The sequence below is a fragment of the Athene noctua genome, chromosome 8 (assembly GCF_965140245.1).
Source record: "Athene noctua chromosome 8, bAthNoc1.hap1.1, whole genome shotgun sequence".
NCBI classification, from domain to species: Eukaryota; Metazoa; Chordata; class Aves; order Strigiformes; family Strigidae; genus Athene; species Athene noctua.
The window spans coordinates 12755527-12772225 of NC_134044.1; the positions used below are offsets into that span (position 1 = coordinate 12755527).

The 16699-nt window shown below is 38.5% G+C and overlaps 1 protein-coding gene across 3 annotated transcripts in view; it reads right to left on the bottom strand.

Annotated features, from left to right (window-relative positions):
• Positions 1–16699, bottom strand: part of TFDP2 (transcription factor Dp-2) — a 62669-nt gene that overhangs the window by 19732 nt on the left and 26238 nt on the right. Inside the window, exons 4-9 of one of the 3 annotated variants that reach the window (XM_074911932.1) lie at positions 11099–11202; positions 7278–7399; positions 4776–4823; positions 3322–3484; positions 2627–2770; positions 420–488 (exon numbers count right to left, since the gene is read on the bottom strand). In XM_074911932.1, coding sequence (XP_074768033.1) covers positions 420–488; positions 2627–2770; positions 3322–3484; positions 4776–4823; positions 7278–7399; positions 11099–11202 — 650 coding nt within the window. Of the gene's footprint in view, positions 1–419; positions 489–2626; positions 2774–3321; positions 3485–4775; positions 4824–7277; positions 7400–11098; positions 11203–16699 lie in introns of all 3 variants that reach the window. The other 2 variants (XM_074911931.1, XM_074911933.1) reach the window with 2 other exon arrangements.

Below are 16699 nucleotides of genomic sequence, written 5' to 3' on the forward strand. Positions count from 1 at the left end.
TCAATTACTGAAAGTCTGCACAGACCAAAAGATTTAAGAATGCTCATAACTGTATTTATAAAATGTTACTTTATAAGCAAAGATGCATCTGAAATACATTTCTGCAATCAAAACCAAAACTCAAGTAATCTTGGAGTGCATGTCAGAATGTAAGAGCTGGATTTGACAGCCTTCCACTCTTAGGATCCAGAAATGTCTATCTCTCCCAAAACAACTGTGTGCATATTTACACAAGTTCAGTTGTTAATTTCACAGCTTAGAATCAAAGACATTTTCCAGAAAGAACTACTCAGAGAAGGTAACTCTCGGGGGACTTGGAGACAACAAAGGGGATTCAGGATTGTTCCCATTCCTAGTAATGTTGACAAAGATTTGAACTTGATAATTTAATTTACAGAAAAAAATAAAGTTAAATATACCTGCAGCAGCAATTCTTGTAGTTGGGCTCGCTTCTGTTTTATCCTTTCGATTCGCTTCTGTTTTTCTATCTTAAAATATAAACATAAATGTATCAAGATAATTACTTAGTTACCTTGTCTGTTCCACTGTGCCAAACTGAATAGGCTTTAGAGCTACGTCAGTGTGCTAGCATAGCACCATTACAAAAATCCGTACTTTCTTTGTAACTGGTGGTGAATTCCATGACATGGTAAGTAAATCACACAAGTCTTTTCCGTCTTACCCATTTGTCATATTTTTTCTTATTTTTCAAACAGACTAATCTCATAGCCACATCAGTTTCTCCATAAAACAGATGGGACAAACTAATTTATTTCTTTGTCAACAATTTTAACTTCAGTAAAGAATCAATTATTACAAGAGACTGTTATTTCCCCATCCATTCCTCTTTTGTATTGGGCACTGAGTGCCCGTTAGCACCAAATTAAACACTTGCTTAAGGGGGTGCTTTGGGTTGTATTTTTTTTTTTTTTTTCTCCTGCCCTCCACTCCTGGAAGTGTGCACATCCCTTCCACCGCTCTAGCTGCAAGCTACTATACAGAAATGTGTGGAGGGGGGGCTCAGGATCATCACCTTCATCTTTCCAGTGACCTCCACTTTTTGTTTAGACTACTCATTTGAGACTTGATTAAACTAACAAGATTTCAGCAACAAAAAGGGGGTAGAGGTAACATTTTCTATATGAGCACAGAATCCATTTCTTGCAACAGTTTTGTTAACGCCAGTTCATGGTGCAAAGCAATCTTCAACCTAAGTGAGCAGTGTTTGGTTCTGCACTAGTACTGGGTGCCTGCTGACACTGCAGATCACACACACTTTAATGTTTAAAATGCTTCCTTTAGAGCAGAGTAGATGACTTTCACTGCTGGGACAAATATAAACTCTTAAAACCCATGAACAGTACAGATATAATTTAGACATGGTTTTTACATAACATGCTTTTTTGTACCGATTCCTCATTTTTGTGCTGGTAATCTTATTATGGAATTAGACTGTAATACAGCTTTAAAAGCAAAATTAATTCTGATTTTCACACCACGAAAATGCAGCTTTATTTTCTATTCTTTTCTATTATGTCATAGGAAGCAACATTTTAAGAAAATATGCCTGGCTTCCATTTTGTGCATATGTAATTAGAGCCTGAAACAGTGAACAGAATATGATCGTTGTAGGTGACACAATGAAATTCAAGTTCCATATTTGTAACAATAACCTATACTGCAGATAATGCTTTCACATTAATGCATTTAAATTGTAGGTTTATCCATATTTTTTAAAAAAAAAAAGAATCCTGGAGTATAATGATTGAGCATCTGCATACTCATTGAGTGGATATATTTTCCAAGTTGCTGTAATGGACAAGGATGGTAAAAGCTTTTTTCTTACCACACCTAGAAAGACAATTGATGTAAATGAACCTGCACAAAAACATTGCTCTGTACTAAAGAGGCACCCCACCCACCTTTTAAGATATTTAATTTCACAAGTATCACAAATATAATACATATTAAGATGTATTTACAGTCAGTCATTAAAGCACCCTGCAGTAAATCCAGTAACTTGTGCTTTTTATTTATAGAGCATTTGGCCTGAAGGACAAGCAACATTTGTGCTTATAAATTCTGGCATCCCTGCAAAAACATGGTAACTCTTAGCCTGCTGGAAAAATAATGGAAATAACTAATAAGTAGAACTTCCCTGGCAGTTCATAACTAGTATTTGACATCCTAGCAGGAATTACTTTTCAATTTAATTTCCTTTGAACAGCATTTCCAAGTACAAACATTAATATAAAACTGGTCTCATTTCAAATGTATACCATCTTGTAAGCATAACCACACCATAAATTCTTTTTACTTTCTTCTAGTAATTCAGGCAAATACAGACTTTAATCTTGAAAGTAATCCCTGATTTAATCAATGTCCATTTTTGTAAGGTAAACGGGGCTTTTTTTTAAGCTTCATGTCAGGTATTCTAAGTAAAACTGAACTAAGCATACATAAACATGGCTTTTCAGTTTATTCAAGTATCATTAGTTGTATTTTCATAACATGCAAGAATCAAAGCCAAAGTTCAAACTGAGAAAAAAACCCCTCTTCTAAAGTAGAGCAGCACCATTATCACAACCTGTGAGCTATACAGAATTTCCCATCTACCTCACTTTACCTCTAGATTCTGACATTCCTGAGCTGAATTTGTAGGAAGACCGATCCATCTGATTTCCTTCTTCTCCTTTGAAATTATGTTCATTGCCATCAGGACATTAAGGGCATCATAAACTCTCCGTCTAATATTTTTCTGATCATAAGCCTGCTAAGAAAACAATGCAGCATTAATTACAACAAAATAATTAAAAAAGGAAATAAAGACTGAACACATCCTTTGTAGATATGTAGAAGATAAAAAGCCAAAATGTCAGTTCAAGTCAGAGTGGTATTAAAACATGATGCCTTCATCTGTGCTACTCCCTGAATACCACAGGAGTGTGTTTGCTTGCAAATGGAAGCTTCAGACCTGCTTGAAGCCTCTGTGTAGCAAATTCCCGTCATGGCAAGTCTGTTGAGTTGAAAAGCCTGACAAGACCACATATGGTGAGTAAAACAGTAGCCATTTTTAAAAGATAATTCTTTTGGCAGACTTCTCTATTTTGTTTACAATTTAGAGGGAGTTCAATTCTTCATTTTAATTCTCCATTTTTAAATATCAGAGGGTAAATCTTTGTATTTGGCTTCGAAGCAGTTACATAAGTGAAGAAGAGTACGGAGTACGGCAGGACAGTGCAGAAACAGAAGGAACAGAATTCCATGATAAACCAGACAATTTTGTAACGGTATAACAAATTTCAATACATATTTGCTTACCGAATCTGTAGCTAGGTGGCTGTTAGAATTTGTGAATTCTGATACCAGCTCATCAGCAACTTCGTTGTATGAAGTAGTTCCTTTACGTTGAACTTTTTCACATACTTTCATTGAAAAATGCCTCAGACCCTTCCCATTTTTATCTCCTTTTTTGCTTCGCTTACTGGAAGAAGAAAGTTAATTATTTTAATACACGGAATGTTAGTAAGCTACTTAGTTGCACAGCAAAAGGTCTAGCTTTTGCAACAGGCATCAGGACTCATGATATTATGTACTGCCTAAATGAAAAACAGAACACTGGGAGCCCTTTCCCCTTTCTCCGTGATTTCTACACTGATAGTATTTGAACACATGCTGCTGGGGCAGATGTTTAAAAAAATGGATTTGTAATTCATGTCCAGGTAGTTTCACAAAAGAACAGCCAAAAAAAGGGGGAAAACCTCACAGGGTGTTTATGTGCCTGGAAGTCAGATTTACAGGGAACTCTCATGTTTGTGCTTAAAACAGAAATGCTCAGACATTCCTATTTACAGTACAGCAAAAGACAGCTTAATTCTCTGAATGGCCAAGTTTAGTATCTGTGCTGTCATAGTTAAGACTGAGATACAAGAATCTCTTGTGGAGAGTAAGTTCACTGGTTTTTATGGTGCCAAATTAACAAGTGGCAACTTCAGGGTTATTTTCCATACACTTTCTTCCTCCAGAAAAGCAAGAGCTTAGATAATGGTAATAGAATAAACAGGAGCATTTGGTTTTATCACAGAAGCTAGATTTGGATGTGTATTTCAACAGAAGCCTTTAAAAAGCTCAGCTGTGTTGTGGTTTTTTTAATTACAGTTTTACAAGTTGGTTTGATAATATGTTTCAGGGAGATCTATTATTTTGCAGAAAAAGGCCTAGTTCTGTCAACAGTAACAAGCTAAGGAAAACATTAAAATACAAGAGTGCTTTTGAAAATTTTGAATATGTTTAAGAGAACATTGGGAAGAAGGGCAGAAGAAAAGGAAGAGTGGAAAGGAACACTGGAAGATTAAAAAAAACCCAACACTCCTAATCTTTATGCCATTACTCAACTTGAGAACCTGAGTAACCCCTGAAAGATAAACAAACCCACTCTGAATGCATTCAAGGTGTCAGAAGTAAAAGAAGAGATCATCTGTTTACAAGTATTTGTCACACTGAAAACTAGAACAGTCCCGTTTCTGAAGATGCATTGTGTTTTTCACAGATATGAAAATACAGTATCATCTGTAACAGCAAATGTATTTATCAGGCATGATAAAGCAAAGAGTAATTAATTATAACTACAAGGAATAACATACAAAATACCTTTTACATGGAGGAGTGAAAACCACTGAAAGTGGGAACTGGACACCCATCTCTCTGAAGGGCAAAGCTGAAGAAGTGAAACACATATGACCATATACATAAAATACATGTTCAGTAATACTCACCTTTCTGAAAAATCTGATTCGATAAATTCTCGAGTCCGTTTTCTGTCCCTAAGAAAAGACAATTCAAACTTAGATGAAAAATAACAGATATTTAGACCAATGTATTTGGGGCCTAGCTAGGTACTAATGTTTGTTGTTACAAGTTTACTGAAAAGGGAAAATAATGCACACACAGCTTGACAAAATTTGAGATGAGGTGGTTAGGACTTCAGAGGGTGTCTGAGCTCACTGCCAGACAAGTTCTATTCCTAGTTTTATCATGCTTTGACCACATGATTTTAGGGAAATCGCTTCATCTGAAACTATAGGAAGTGCTGATGTGAGCTAGATAACCAAGTTCCATCAAAAAGGAGAAGCTGGAGTCCTTGGAAAATTCCTATTTAGAATTCCTCCATGTGGAAGAAAAATGCCTTTAAACAGTGCATATATTTTCAGGACATTGAATGTTTTGGTATCTTTAAACAAAAAACAAGGTAAAACACTAAACATGTATTAGAGCTGATGCATATGAAGCTGAAGAGAGATACTCTGAAGAAGCAGGTGATGTGAATTTTGCACAGGAGTAGCAGTCACCAATCACTGGTTTCCTTCTTGTTCTGTTTATTAGCTACAACAAGCAGACTTCAGAAGTTGTATTTCTAAGTTGTCTTTTATTCTTGCAGCTGGCACAATGCATGTTCTTGAGAACTGTCGATAAATTACTTTGCGTTGTTACCTTTAAGTTTCAAAACCAGGGCTCACAGCAGATACTTACACAGCTAAAAACCTGACAGTGTTACGAAGCGCGCTGAACAAAACTGACAGATTTGAAGACCTGTGCCACGCAGTCAGCACGTGTTGGGCTGCGCCACCCAGCACCCACCAGCCCTCCTGCGCAGCAGGGCGGGCCTGCCGGCTTGGCCAGCCGCTGTCCATGGTGCTGACCCGCAACCTGCACCCCGGGGCTGAGCCTGGAGCCGCCCCGAGTGGGGGGCTGAGCCTGGAGCCGCCCCGAGTGGGGAGCCGCGCCTGGTCCGCGAGCCAGGCTGCCGGACAGAGCCCCGAGAACCGATATGCTCTAGTCTCATTTGATTTTGGGAACAATTTGGAATCTGCAAAGAGGAGTAAACAGTGGGTAAAGCAAGGAGTGTGGATTGCAGTCCTAAGGAACTGTCTTCGGCAAGGGCTCACCGCCTAGGTTCAGCAATACCACAGACCTCACCTCTGTTCTGCAGATGAAAATATGACCTGTTGTATGGACTTCTGCATGTATCAGTATTGACTGTCCAATCAGGAGAACATCTTGCTCCTTTTTATCTGTGAAACAATAGTTAGGCTCATTGGAAATACTGTGTCTAGATTTTGATGGTATACAAACAGAAGGATGGTGCTTCTCCTTGGCAGTGGTGGTTAATGCACTGCAACTAGGCTGACCTCTGGGTATCTCCATCACCTGGGTTGGATGAGGCTTCAGGAAGATCATGGGCGCTGATTCCCTGGTTTAGCAAGCTGTGAACAGACACTATAGCTTTTCCCTCCTCTATGTACTGAAAGAATTTCTGCCTGACCACCACATTTCACAAAATTTGCAGAAACAAAGCAATCTTTGACAACCCCTTTTTCAAATAAAATGAGAATGAAGTGGATTCAAAAGGCATTTGAGTTGGCTCAGCTGGCCATGGAGTTTATTGACTCTATGGTGGGAATATAATGACTGGGAAGTACAAGCCTGTGACAGTCCTTGCTTACAGCATGGAACGAAGAAAGTCAAGGTACAAACATTATACTCTCATTTCTGCTGCTTCCTAGATGCCCCATCTTCCCACCTCTAAAGCTGTGAAGGTACTACTGACATTCATCACCTGTTTAGAAAAATTAACCCAGATATGGAAATAAATTACTTTTTAACTTTCAGAGGCAAAGCACTACATGTCTTGAGACAAGTAAGCTCAGCAGTACTGGTACTAACAAAAAAAAAAAATATCGTGAAACCCTGTAAAGACCAGATTTCCTTAGAAGAGATAACTGTGTTACTATGGAGGACCTCAGAATCCCATGAAAACTTGTTGCTACTGTAAAATAGTAATAAAAATACAACATTGTTGTTAAAAATTTTCTATTAGAGCTTTATTCTTAAATGTCTCTTGAAGTGCTTTTGACTGTCTCCCCCCCTGTTGGCTCCTGCTGATACACTCAACAGCAAAGCTGCTTGGATATACCATGAACTTATGAAAAAAATAAAGGCTTCTTTTAACAAGACTCACGAATTTGTGACTCTCCATTTTCACAAAGAAATAGACACTGACATAAACCAAAATTAAAACAGGCAGTGAAGTGACCAGTGCTTGTATGTCTACATTTACATGCTTCAGATATCAGAAGTGCACAACAGGTTGAAGAGTATACTCCTTTTAGTTATGCAAGAACTAGAAGCTGTAAGCCAACATACAGACACAGCAGTATAAATAAAGGAAGAAATCAGAACAGATCCTCAAACATCTTTAAATAAAACAAAAATCTTACCCTGGGACCCAGCCAGAAGCTTCTGTTATGTGTGTCTGTGTGACCATTGTTGGAGCTGGGTTATATGCACTCCCAATCAGAACACTCCCTGAATTGGTCAGTCTTTGTGATGTGCTTATGATCTATGAAATTGGGAAATAAAAAACACAGCTCTCTTAAGAAAAGAGCGATTACCACAAATAAAAACACAGCTCTTGAAAAAACAGATATTGCCACCCAAAATTCTTAATAAGCATGGTACTAAGAAAAAACTAACAATTCTGTACCAGATGCAAGTTGCAATCAAAATATACAGAAGAGATGTCATCAGAAGATCCTCACACATGTAAGTAATTACAGTGCTGTTTTCTACTAATTGTACCATATTACTGTATTATTTATATGAACAAGACCTATACAAACAGAAATAATTACTATGGCAGACAGGATCTGTACCTACATACATACATCTTGTTTCTTCAAGACTACAACTAGGCAACAAGCCAAATATTGATCATTGTAATCAATAAAGCCTCCTTTCAAATGGATCTGTCTCCTCCAATTGCCTGTCTTTGGTACCAAAGACGATCTGAGCTGCAGACAAATTATTCCCTGCAGTTTCTAGCACTCACAACATCTCAAGGCATTTCAGCAAGCTAATAATACAACACTGTACCTATGGAATTAAATGTAAAGTCTGCACAGTATAGATAGAATTTACATTTATTCAAACCTGATGAAATTGTATCCACAGTGGTTGTTAACACTAAGACACCTGGTCTCAACTTTTAAATCACATCTAAGTTCATTCTTTAAAGTCTGTCACCAGAAGAATTTAGGTAGTATTTAAAAACGAAACTGTATAGTTAGTCTTTAAAATAAAACATGTTAAATTATTTTTATTCCAGTATGGTAAGATTCATGCCAAAGCTTCTTGGACAATGTTTTTTACTCATATACCTTATTTTGCTTTTCTAAACTTTATTTTACTTTATTTGCTAGTGACATATTAAACTTTGTACTTTCTTTTACTACTTAACTTACCTAACACCTGTGTAAGTATACGGCAGATACTTTGTTTGATATCCATCAATATTGTTTAAACAAATAGAAAAAATGGTATCTGAAGAGTTTCTCATTTCCTCAGCTCACTGAGCATTACATTACATCCCTCCTGTCACAACCCTGACACCACACTGTGATTACATATAAGTATTTTTTTATCTTAAAGACTTAAATTTATCTTACTTATTTTTGCAAGGGGATAGCTTGACAGAAACAACCGAAACCAGAAATTTAGAAAAACCAAAGCACAGCTACAAGTTAAGATATTTACTGGTTGATACTGGAGAACAAAAGATCCCTGGCTGGCTGCTTTACACACTGCATGCAGGCACAGTAAAGATAGCAACTTTTATCAACTTACTGCTACATTGGCTTAAAGCCAGAAACACTTTGTGATAGAATGATTAAGTTTTAAAAAGCTGCCTTAGTTTCAGCACTGGTGTAACACCAGTACGTAAGTGAGAATCAGTAATGCAGTATTTCAATTAAACATCAATCCTACCCAGTAACTTTTAATATCAATTTCTTGCAACACTATAAATAACGCTTATTTGCAGTAAGCATATGGTTCTGCCAGCATACAGCAGACACATGCCACAGAGAAAAGATTTTAAATATTTTGCACACTGAAATTTCACCACATTCCGCCCTCTCTTAGGTTTCGCATGGCTCTCCTGATGTCGTGTAAATCACAGCTCAAATGTGTCATAAAAGGAGTATTTTATATCCAATCTCATCATTTTCTTGTGACAACTGCTATACTAAAGCGAGGTGGCAAAATCATGCTGGGGTATTTCCGAGCCTGACAGTCTGGTCTCTCTCTGTCCCTCGATGCCACCTGGTGGAGGGGATGGCAGCCAGGCTGCTGTGCCGGGCACCCACAGACTGGCCTTGCCCAGCCACAAAATCCACGGTGAGTTCTTGGATGCAGGGACACAGCTGTCACCAAGTATGCAAATCAGTGTTATTTCAGAGTCCCATTTAAATTTACTACTGAATGCTTGCTTTCACAAAAAAACACTACGCTGAGTATTTTTAGAGGACTAATTCCATCTTCTCTTAACAGCAAACGTTTTTCCAGTGTGCCTGAAGTAACCCCATAAATCCAGTCCATAGCATAAAACAGAAAAAGAAAACCTCACCCTAATTTGACAAACAGAGCATCCATAGGATGTGTTAAATCCCTGTAAATAAGCACTAACATTTTATCAATAATACGTATGCTGTTAAATTTACGCCTACAGACTGCATCTAAAGAAATTGCAACAAACACCCATACACAAGAATCCAGCCTGCAAATTGTGCCAACTTCTTGGTTTGCACAGCCATACCCCAAGAGATTCAGGCCGCTGGTCACCATTTAGCCATCAGCCCACTCCACTGATCCTGGGGGCTGTCTGCTGCTTTGAAGGACTTGGAGCAGCCACAGTGGTTAAATAAAGCCAAAAACCCCTCACGGCAGCAGGATGTTCCTAACACAGGTGAGATACCGAAGGAGTGCCAACATTCCCACTGTTAAGAACTTGCAAGCAATCTCTTTTAAATGGTCTGGGATGCAACACAGCCATATGCTGGATGTCTTAGGAGGCCTGTGTTAATGGCTATTTAATAAGAAAATGTTTTCTGAATATAGATCTATCCTTGCAAAACAGCAGAATAAGATAATTTTAAAAATTAAATAGAGTAAAAATGAAAATGTGTGTCTCACCATGCAGTAGCTTTTGCAACTTCTACCTGCTATAGAACCTAAACTGTAACCAAAAGCAGGGCCTTGAGAAGTCACTCATAAGAGTAGGAACTGCATTAACTGACTGCTCTCCCCTGTTCTTGGCTATTATTTATTGCACTCACAAAATGCATCTTTTGAACTATTCCAGTGAAATGCTACAGGACACATGCTCTAGCGATGCGTGCATCAGCACTGATGCCTGGAGGAACACTTCTCTGGTAGGCAGCCTGTGGCCAGTACATCAGCTGGAGAGCTCTACACATGGAGAATGCAGCTCAGGGGGTGGCTGTAATACCAGGGCCCATCTGTCCAACTAGGATGAAAGCCACTGAAGAACAGCAGTAACTGCTGATGTGAAAAAGACCCACCATGATTATTTATAGAACACATTGAATGGTTCTTGTAGTCAGGCTAAGCACTTGGCAACTAGGCATCAAGTTACCAGAAACAGTTCACTGCATTGCCCATTCAGTTTTTTGGCTGCCATAAACAAAAAAATTTGTCTCAAAACTGGATCCAAAAATCCCTGAAACAGCAATATACACTCATATACAGTTATCATTGACAGGAAAACACAGTTTTAAGAAGAGTAGTTTCAACAAGTTAAATCTCTAGCAACACATTCAAGACATTTGTCCTTGGCAATGATGAAGATATACCGGTGAGAACATGACTCAAAATATTCAGAGTATCAATAACATTCTTAAGATTTAATTTTTTTTTTGTTAATACGCTTTTGAATAATAGTTAAAATGTCAACTGGTAAAGGTGTTTCAATTTCTGTTCAAAGGCAGGAAGACAGGTATCCCCTAAGGCCACGTACAAGGTTGTTGCTGGGAGAGGCAGTTCTGGCGTGCCAAGCTTGCTTACCCGCATGTCATCACCCTTCCACCCAAGTGGGGCACTTCAGCAGCCTCTGCCACTGAGGCAGGAAGCAGCAAGTTCCTAGCACTGTTCACATCTTTGTTTTTCATGTTTCCATATTACATCAACAGGAAGTCACACTGCTAGTTACACAAGCTGGCATTACCAGAGTTGCATAACTTACCATTTGGGGTCCAACATTCACATTGATTGGTCCTAAGGTTTTTGGCAAAATCTTAGTTGGGGAGTTGGTGCTGGAAACTGGCAATGTGATTACTGAAATATTACCTAAAGAGAGTAGTAAAAAGAGAGTTTTTAATTACTTCCTTAGTAACCTCTAAATAATGCTTTGGTAAATTCTCACATCATTTTAATGTTCTGGAATCAGGTTAGCTTTTTTGTCTTGTATGCTGCAAACACACCCTCACGTAACAGCCTCTAGACAGTTTAGCAGATGTCAAAAGGACACATCATAGAACTACACCTTCACTATTTTACCTTTAAAATTATGTTTTAGTATTTTCTTTCCAGAAACAATTTCTTCTTGCCTAAGACAAAGAGCACACAGCCTGACATACCTCAGCATTAAAAGTTAAAATTAATGTAAGACAGCATACAAATATGTATCCATGTATCTTCACATCCTTAACCATTCCTCATCTGACTATAAAGTATTCTGTAAAAATCAGTGAAGTAAGCCTATCACAGCTTGTCAATCACTACAGAGATGGAGTAAATGATGCCTTTACAACCTACCTAAAGTAACAGAGCAGGCAGCTGGATGTCCAGCCAACCATGCCATCTTTAACGCACCATGTTCTCATCCCAAGACATTTATCATCTTTGTGATTCTGGACAGCTTGCAGAGATAACTCATCCTGCCTTCACACAAAGAAGCACAGCTCTATGCTGAGAGCCTCGCAAGTGCTGCTGCTCCTCCTCTATTCCAAATCATATCTGTAATCTTGATTATTCAGACTTAATGTCTGAATCAAAACTGTCATGCAGCACCACCATTAGCTCATGAGTGTTCAAACTGTTGTACACAAGCCACTCAAAGCGGTGAACACATGTATCTATTGACATTGTGGCAGCAGCAGCTCCTGTCTCTGACAGTTCCAAAGCAAGAGAGCTGGGAACCGAATGATCACATACCTCCCCCCGTTCTTACACACAGCCTTATTCAAAATGGGGAAATGATAGTGGTGGGTCTGGAAGCAGAATCAAATACAAGGAAAAGCTGCCACTGCCTCATAACCCAGACTCAGCTTGGGTCTACCTGGGTTCATGAGCCATAAGGACAAGGATTGGCTTCTGAAGAGCTACTTACACTCTCTGGTGTTTCTCAGACAGAAACTGAAGGCATCCAAGGTGACAGGTTCCTTCAGAACAGCGCAGAAACCAGCCCTCAGCACCACCCTGCCCCGCCCTCCTCCCACAGAAGCTGGTCAGCATTCAGCTTAGCCCAGATGGTCCCAAGCTCACTCAGTGGTGTTTGACATCTCTGTTCCCTGGTCTCCTCATATAACTTGCTCTACTCCACTGCCCACTTTCCTCTTCTCTCCTGGTCCTGAAACATGGTCTTTTTTAAAAAATATTTTTTTAGTACACGTGTGTTCTGCCAGTAGGTAGCTGGAAAATCATAAATTCAACATATAACTTCTCTGTAATACAAAGCAGAAGCCACAAAATTGAGAGAAAAATAATACTTGAAAAAGGATCTTCTGTAGCTACAGTGCAGAAGTAGAAAAGATGTAGACATACACAAAGTCTCACCTTTATAAAAAATGAAGAGAGGTGTGAGAAATATTTACAATTTGAGACAATGATGTTCTAATGTTCTGTGTAAATTCCTTTGGCATCTGGAGTAACACTACTACTTAATCTCCCAAAAGGCAGATCAGTATCTGAGAACATCTTCAGAAGAAGCTTGCTTCTTCTCTATTCAATAAATTGAATAATTTATTCAGTCACCTAACTAACCTTACAAAACCCACACCCCTGGAACCCCACCCCCACAGTAAATCCTTGCTCTATTATGAAACACCTTTTGTGAAGTAGTGCCAGAAGAGTGCACAAGACAACAGTAATTCATCATTTACATACACTGTGTTCCCATTTTGAGCTCAAAATAGTTCTCTAAACTGGCCAGCTACTTGTCAGTTTTATTTTTGCTGCAGGATTTTGCCTAGGATTTGCTAAACTGTGCTAGCATATTCTCATCAAAACCTAGTCTCCTCTCATTACAGGCTGGTGTCATCAGTGATGTGCCTGTCACTTCCCAGGACTGCTGTAGAAATCTTCCTCTTTTCTGCTGCAGCTGAAACTTTTGACCCCTTTTTCTCCAATATCAGCTCTCATGCTATTTCTCCTTATTTATTTATTTTCCCTGATAAGAAAAGAGACAAGTAACTTTCTCTGGTGCCCACAACATAAGGTCACATGGCAAAATGCAGTAAAATTCTGAAATGTCAGCATTTGGCTTACACTTCTCTCACCACCAGGTAAAATCACAGTCATCTCCAGAGACACTTCCTGGCCTGCAAGAGCCATCATGTTTCACACTGTAAGATTGAGCCATGTCAGACTTGCTGTACAGTACAGTTAGCACTGGTGGTGTACAGCCAGATGTACACATCTGGCCGCTGTCCCACAGCAGTCGCTGCACACACAGTTGGTTTCTTTCTCAACATGCCGCATGGAGATTGTGATCTATTTGCACTGGCTATAGTTTTTAACATATGTATGTATGTACTCCCCTGTCGCGCACACATGCAGACTCTCTGAAAGCTGTAGTTTAAAAATACAATACCCATGACCAAAGCCACACACAACCACCAGACTTACTGTAGCAGCCCTGGAAAAAAAACACTAATTAAGAGCTACTGCTGCACCATTCCTCCATTTACAAGGCTACCTGGATAAACGTATACGATCACCACTAGGGTAACTTTAGTAACTAAAAAGGTTGTTCAAATTACTTGATCCTGATTTTAAAAAGAAAGTCTCTTACATATACCATATGTTTAAAAGTCTTTCTGGCTAGAGTTATCATCAGAGTAAGAAAGATCTTAATCGTCTAGTCCTTACACAAAATCTGCCCTGTTTGGCAGCAGCAGTGTCAAAATGATCTCAAGAGTTAATCAAGTTTTAAAGAAATATTTCCCTGCCTTTGCCCTTCCTTTTAAATTTCTTTACAGGTAAATATAAATATGTGAATATGTAGACTTTTAAACACGGATAGGATGGAAAAGGACCTGTTTCTTTTTATGAGTGAGGTCTCTCTCATCCACCATAGACAGAAGAGCAATGAAAATTTTCACAAAAAGAAGTCATTCTGTCAGCAGTTGAAAAAAAATAGTAAACAAAAAGGTTTACCACTTACAAATAAAATACGCCCTCCCTCCTCTTTTCTTCTTTTCCAAAATAGTGTCATAGTCCAGATATTCATGTGACCTCAGCTGCTCCAAATTCAATGGTGGAAATACCACCTTCCCATCTCTTTTCACAGGCAACATGATAATTGGTTCAGTTAGTTGCTGCAAAAAGTTAATGCATTTCCAAACAGATCACATCAGCACCCTAACCTGAAGAAACAGATTTTGCAGTCAGTATCACCAGCGTCACTACTCTTCTCTAACCAAAGAGAAATCCAAGTTCCAAGAGCATCCCATCCCACCTGTGGCCCTCATGCAGCGGCAGCCCAGGTCCATGGGACAGAGCTGCTACTGAAGGACCTGAAGCTGGCCAGGCCCAGTCCCAGCACAATAAAAACATCACCACAAACTGGAATCTGCCAACACCGGAGAGCAGGCACTTGCTTGCTAAGATGACTAGCTGTATTTTACACCAAATTTTCAAGATTAGTGCACCTCTGTTTGCTGAAGAGCTGGTAATTAAGTTTTGAAGGCAAGGTAGTATCACAAAACGGCATCAACAGGAACAATCTCTTGTTTTAAGACTCTCAAGTCTTATTTATAAAACAGCATAGAAAAAGTAGGAGGAAGTAGATGTCCACTGTTTGTGGATCATCTAAAAATATTCAATAGATTTCTGTATTCAACTTAAAGCAGAAATATCACCAAACTAATTATATATACTTGATCATACAGTAATTGCAAAGGCTTTAAACACTATCAAATTCCAAATAAATGGCAAGTCTTAGTAACGCCCATCATTTGGGAACAAAAAAAGATTACACTGATTTATGTTCCACTGAAAAACAGCAGTGCATACAGTGATAAGCTGAACACAATGAGACCCATCAGCCTCCTAGTCACGGTAATCTTACTGCATGGATGAAAGAGGTCAGCAGAGATGGATCAAACTAGAATGATTTGTATAATAATACTCAATTCTTATATAATGTTTCTTGGCAGTACTTTCAAAGCACAAAGGTCAGTGTCATTATTATTCCCATTCTACCTATGGGAAACAGAGCACATGGGAAAGAAACCCACTTAAAACTCTCACAGAGAGGCTTTAACAGCAATATATATAAAACTATCACAAACTGAGCATGCTCGTCACTGATGCACATTCAAAATAACAATCTGCCAGTGGACATATGTTTCTCTTAGAACAAAAGCACCTTGCTTCTACATAAATTATTCTTCCATCCCTCAGTCACCACTATGGTTGTTTCTCATGGAGAGAAACCACTGTTACTATTCCATGTTTAGAAAAACATTATCACTACATAACTATTATTCTTCCTGGCATTTGCAAAATATTTTTACTTGCACGCACAAAGAAAGTCAATTTAAACGATCTTCAGCTTCAAGCCGTCACAAAGTGAAGTTACTCATGTTTATGTACACATATGCTCACATGCATACACTAACTAACCATTCCACAAGACTTTAAATTGTTAATGTGGCATCCTAAATAGCTTAACTTCACACAAAGATGGACCCCTATACAAGTATGAAGCTAAAGAGGTTGTAGTGATTTTTTTCCTGTATAACTAAATCTGTTAGGTCTGCAGCTTAGTTGTAAAGATAATCAGAAACAATGTCAACTGGAGAATCTATAGAATCTGTCACAGCCAGTTTGAAGGAAACCGTAGCTGATGGGAAGCACAGACCAACCAGCTGGCGTCACACACAATGCGTACATAACAAAAAAAGTATTTGAATTTTTAGACAAAACACCAGAGAAGTGCTAGTAGTTTTGATTTCATATTCAGAGCTCTGAAACAGACATCCACGTTTTTTAAAGTGTATCAATGAACAGCCATTTTAAACAATACAGCCTATGACTTGACCGTAATGGTAAAAATCCCCAGTTCAGTTGTGAAATACCAGAAGTCCATTAAGATATTTTGCAATAACATGTGATGTGACCTCATGGTCCTCTGTTGCACTAAATCATAAACTGATGTCCAAGACCAGGATACAGTATTATAAATGCATCAAGAAAACATGAATTATTAACATGCTGTTAGTATGCATATATTTTCTTGGTACATTTCTTCATTTATTTATTGCACAAACTTAATAGACTACAAACTTAACTTTAAAAATTCCATAGTCTGTAGAAGCACATACATATCTAGAAATAATGAAATGCGAGAGATCTGTAGAAAATAAAAACCAAAATGGAGCAGACAGCATTTCAGTGTACTTCAGGCTCACACTGACCTGTACATTTTCAGTCTTTTACTGTTCAATTTAAGACAAATTTACAGGAGTTAACAGTTGTGTGAATCTCAAAGTAACAAGTGTAGGCCTACTGATAACCAACTCTGTTGTCCTGATCATTTTAGCAGATTTCTTCAAGTACA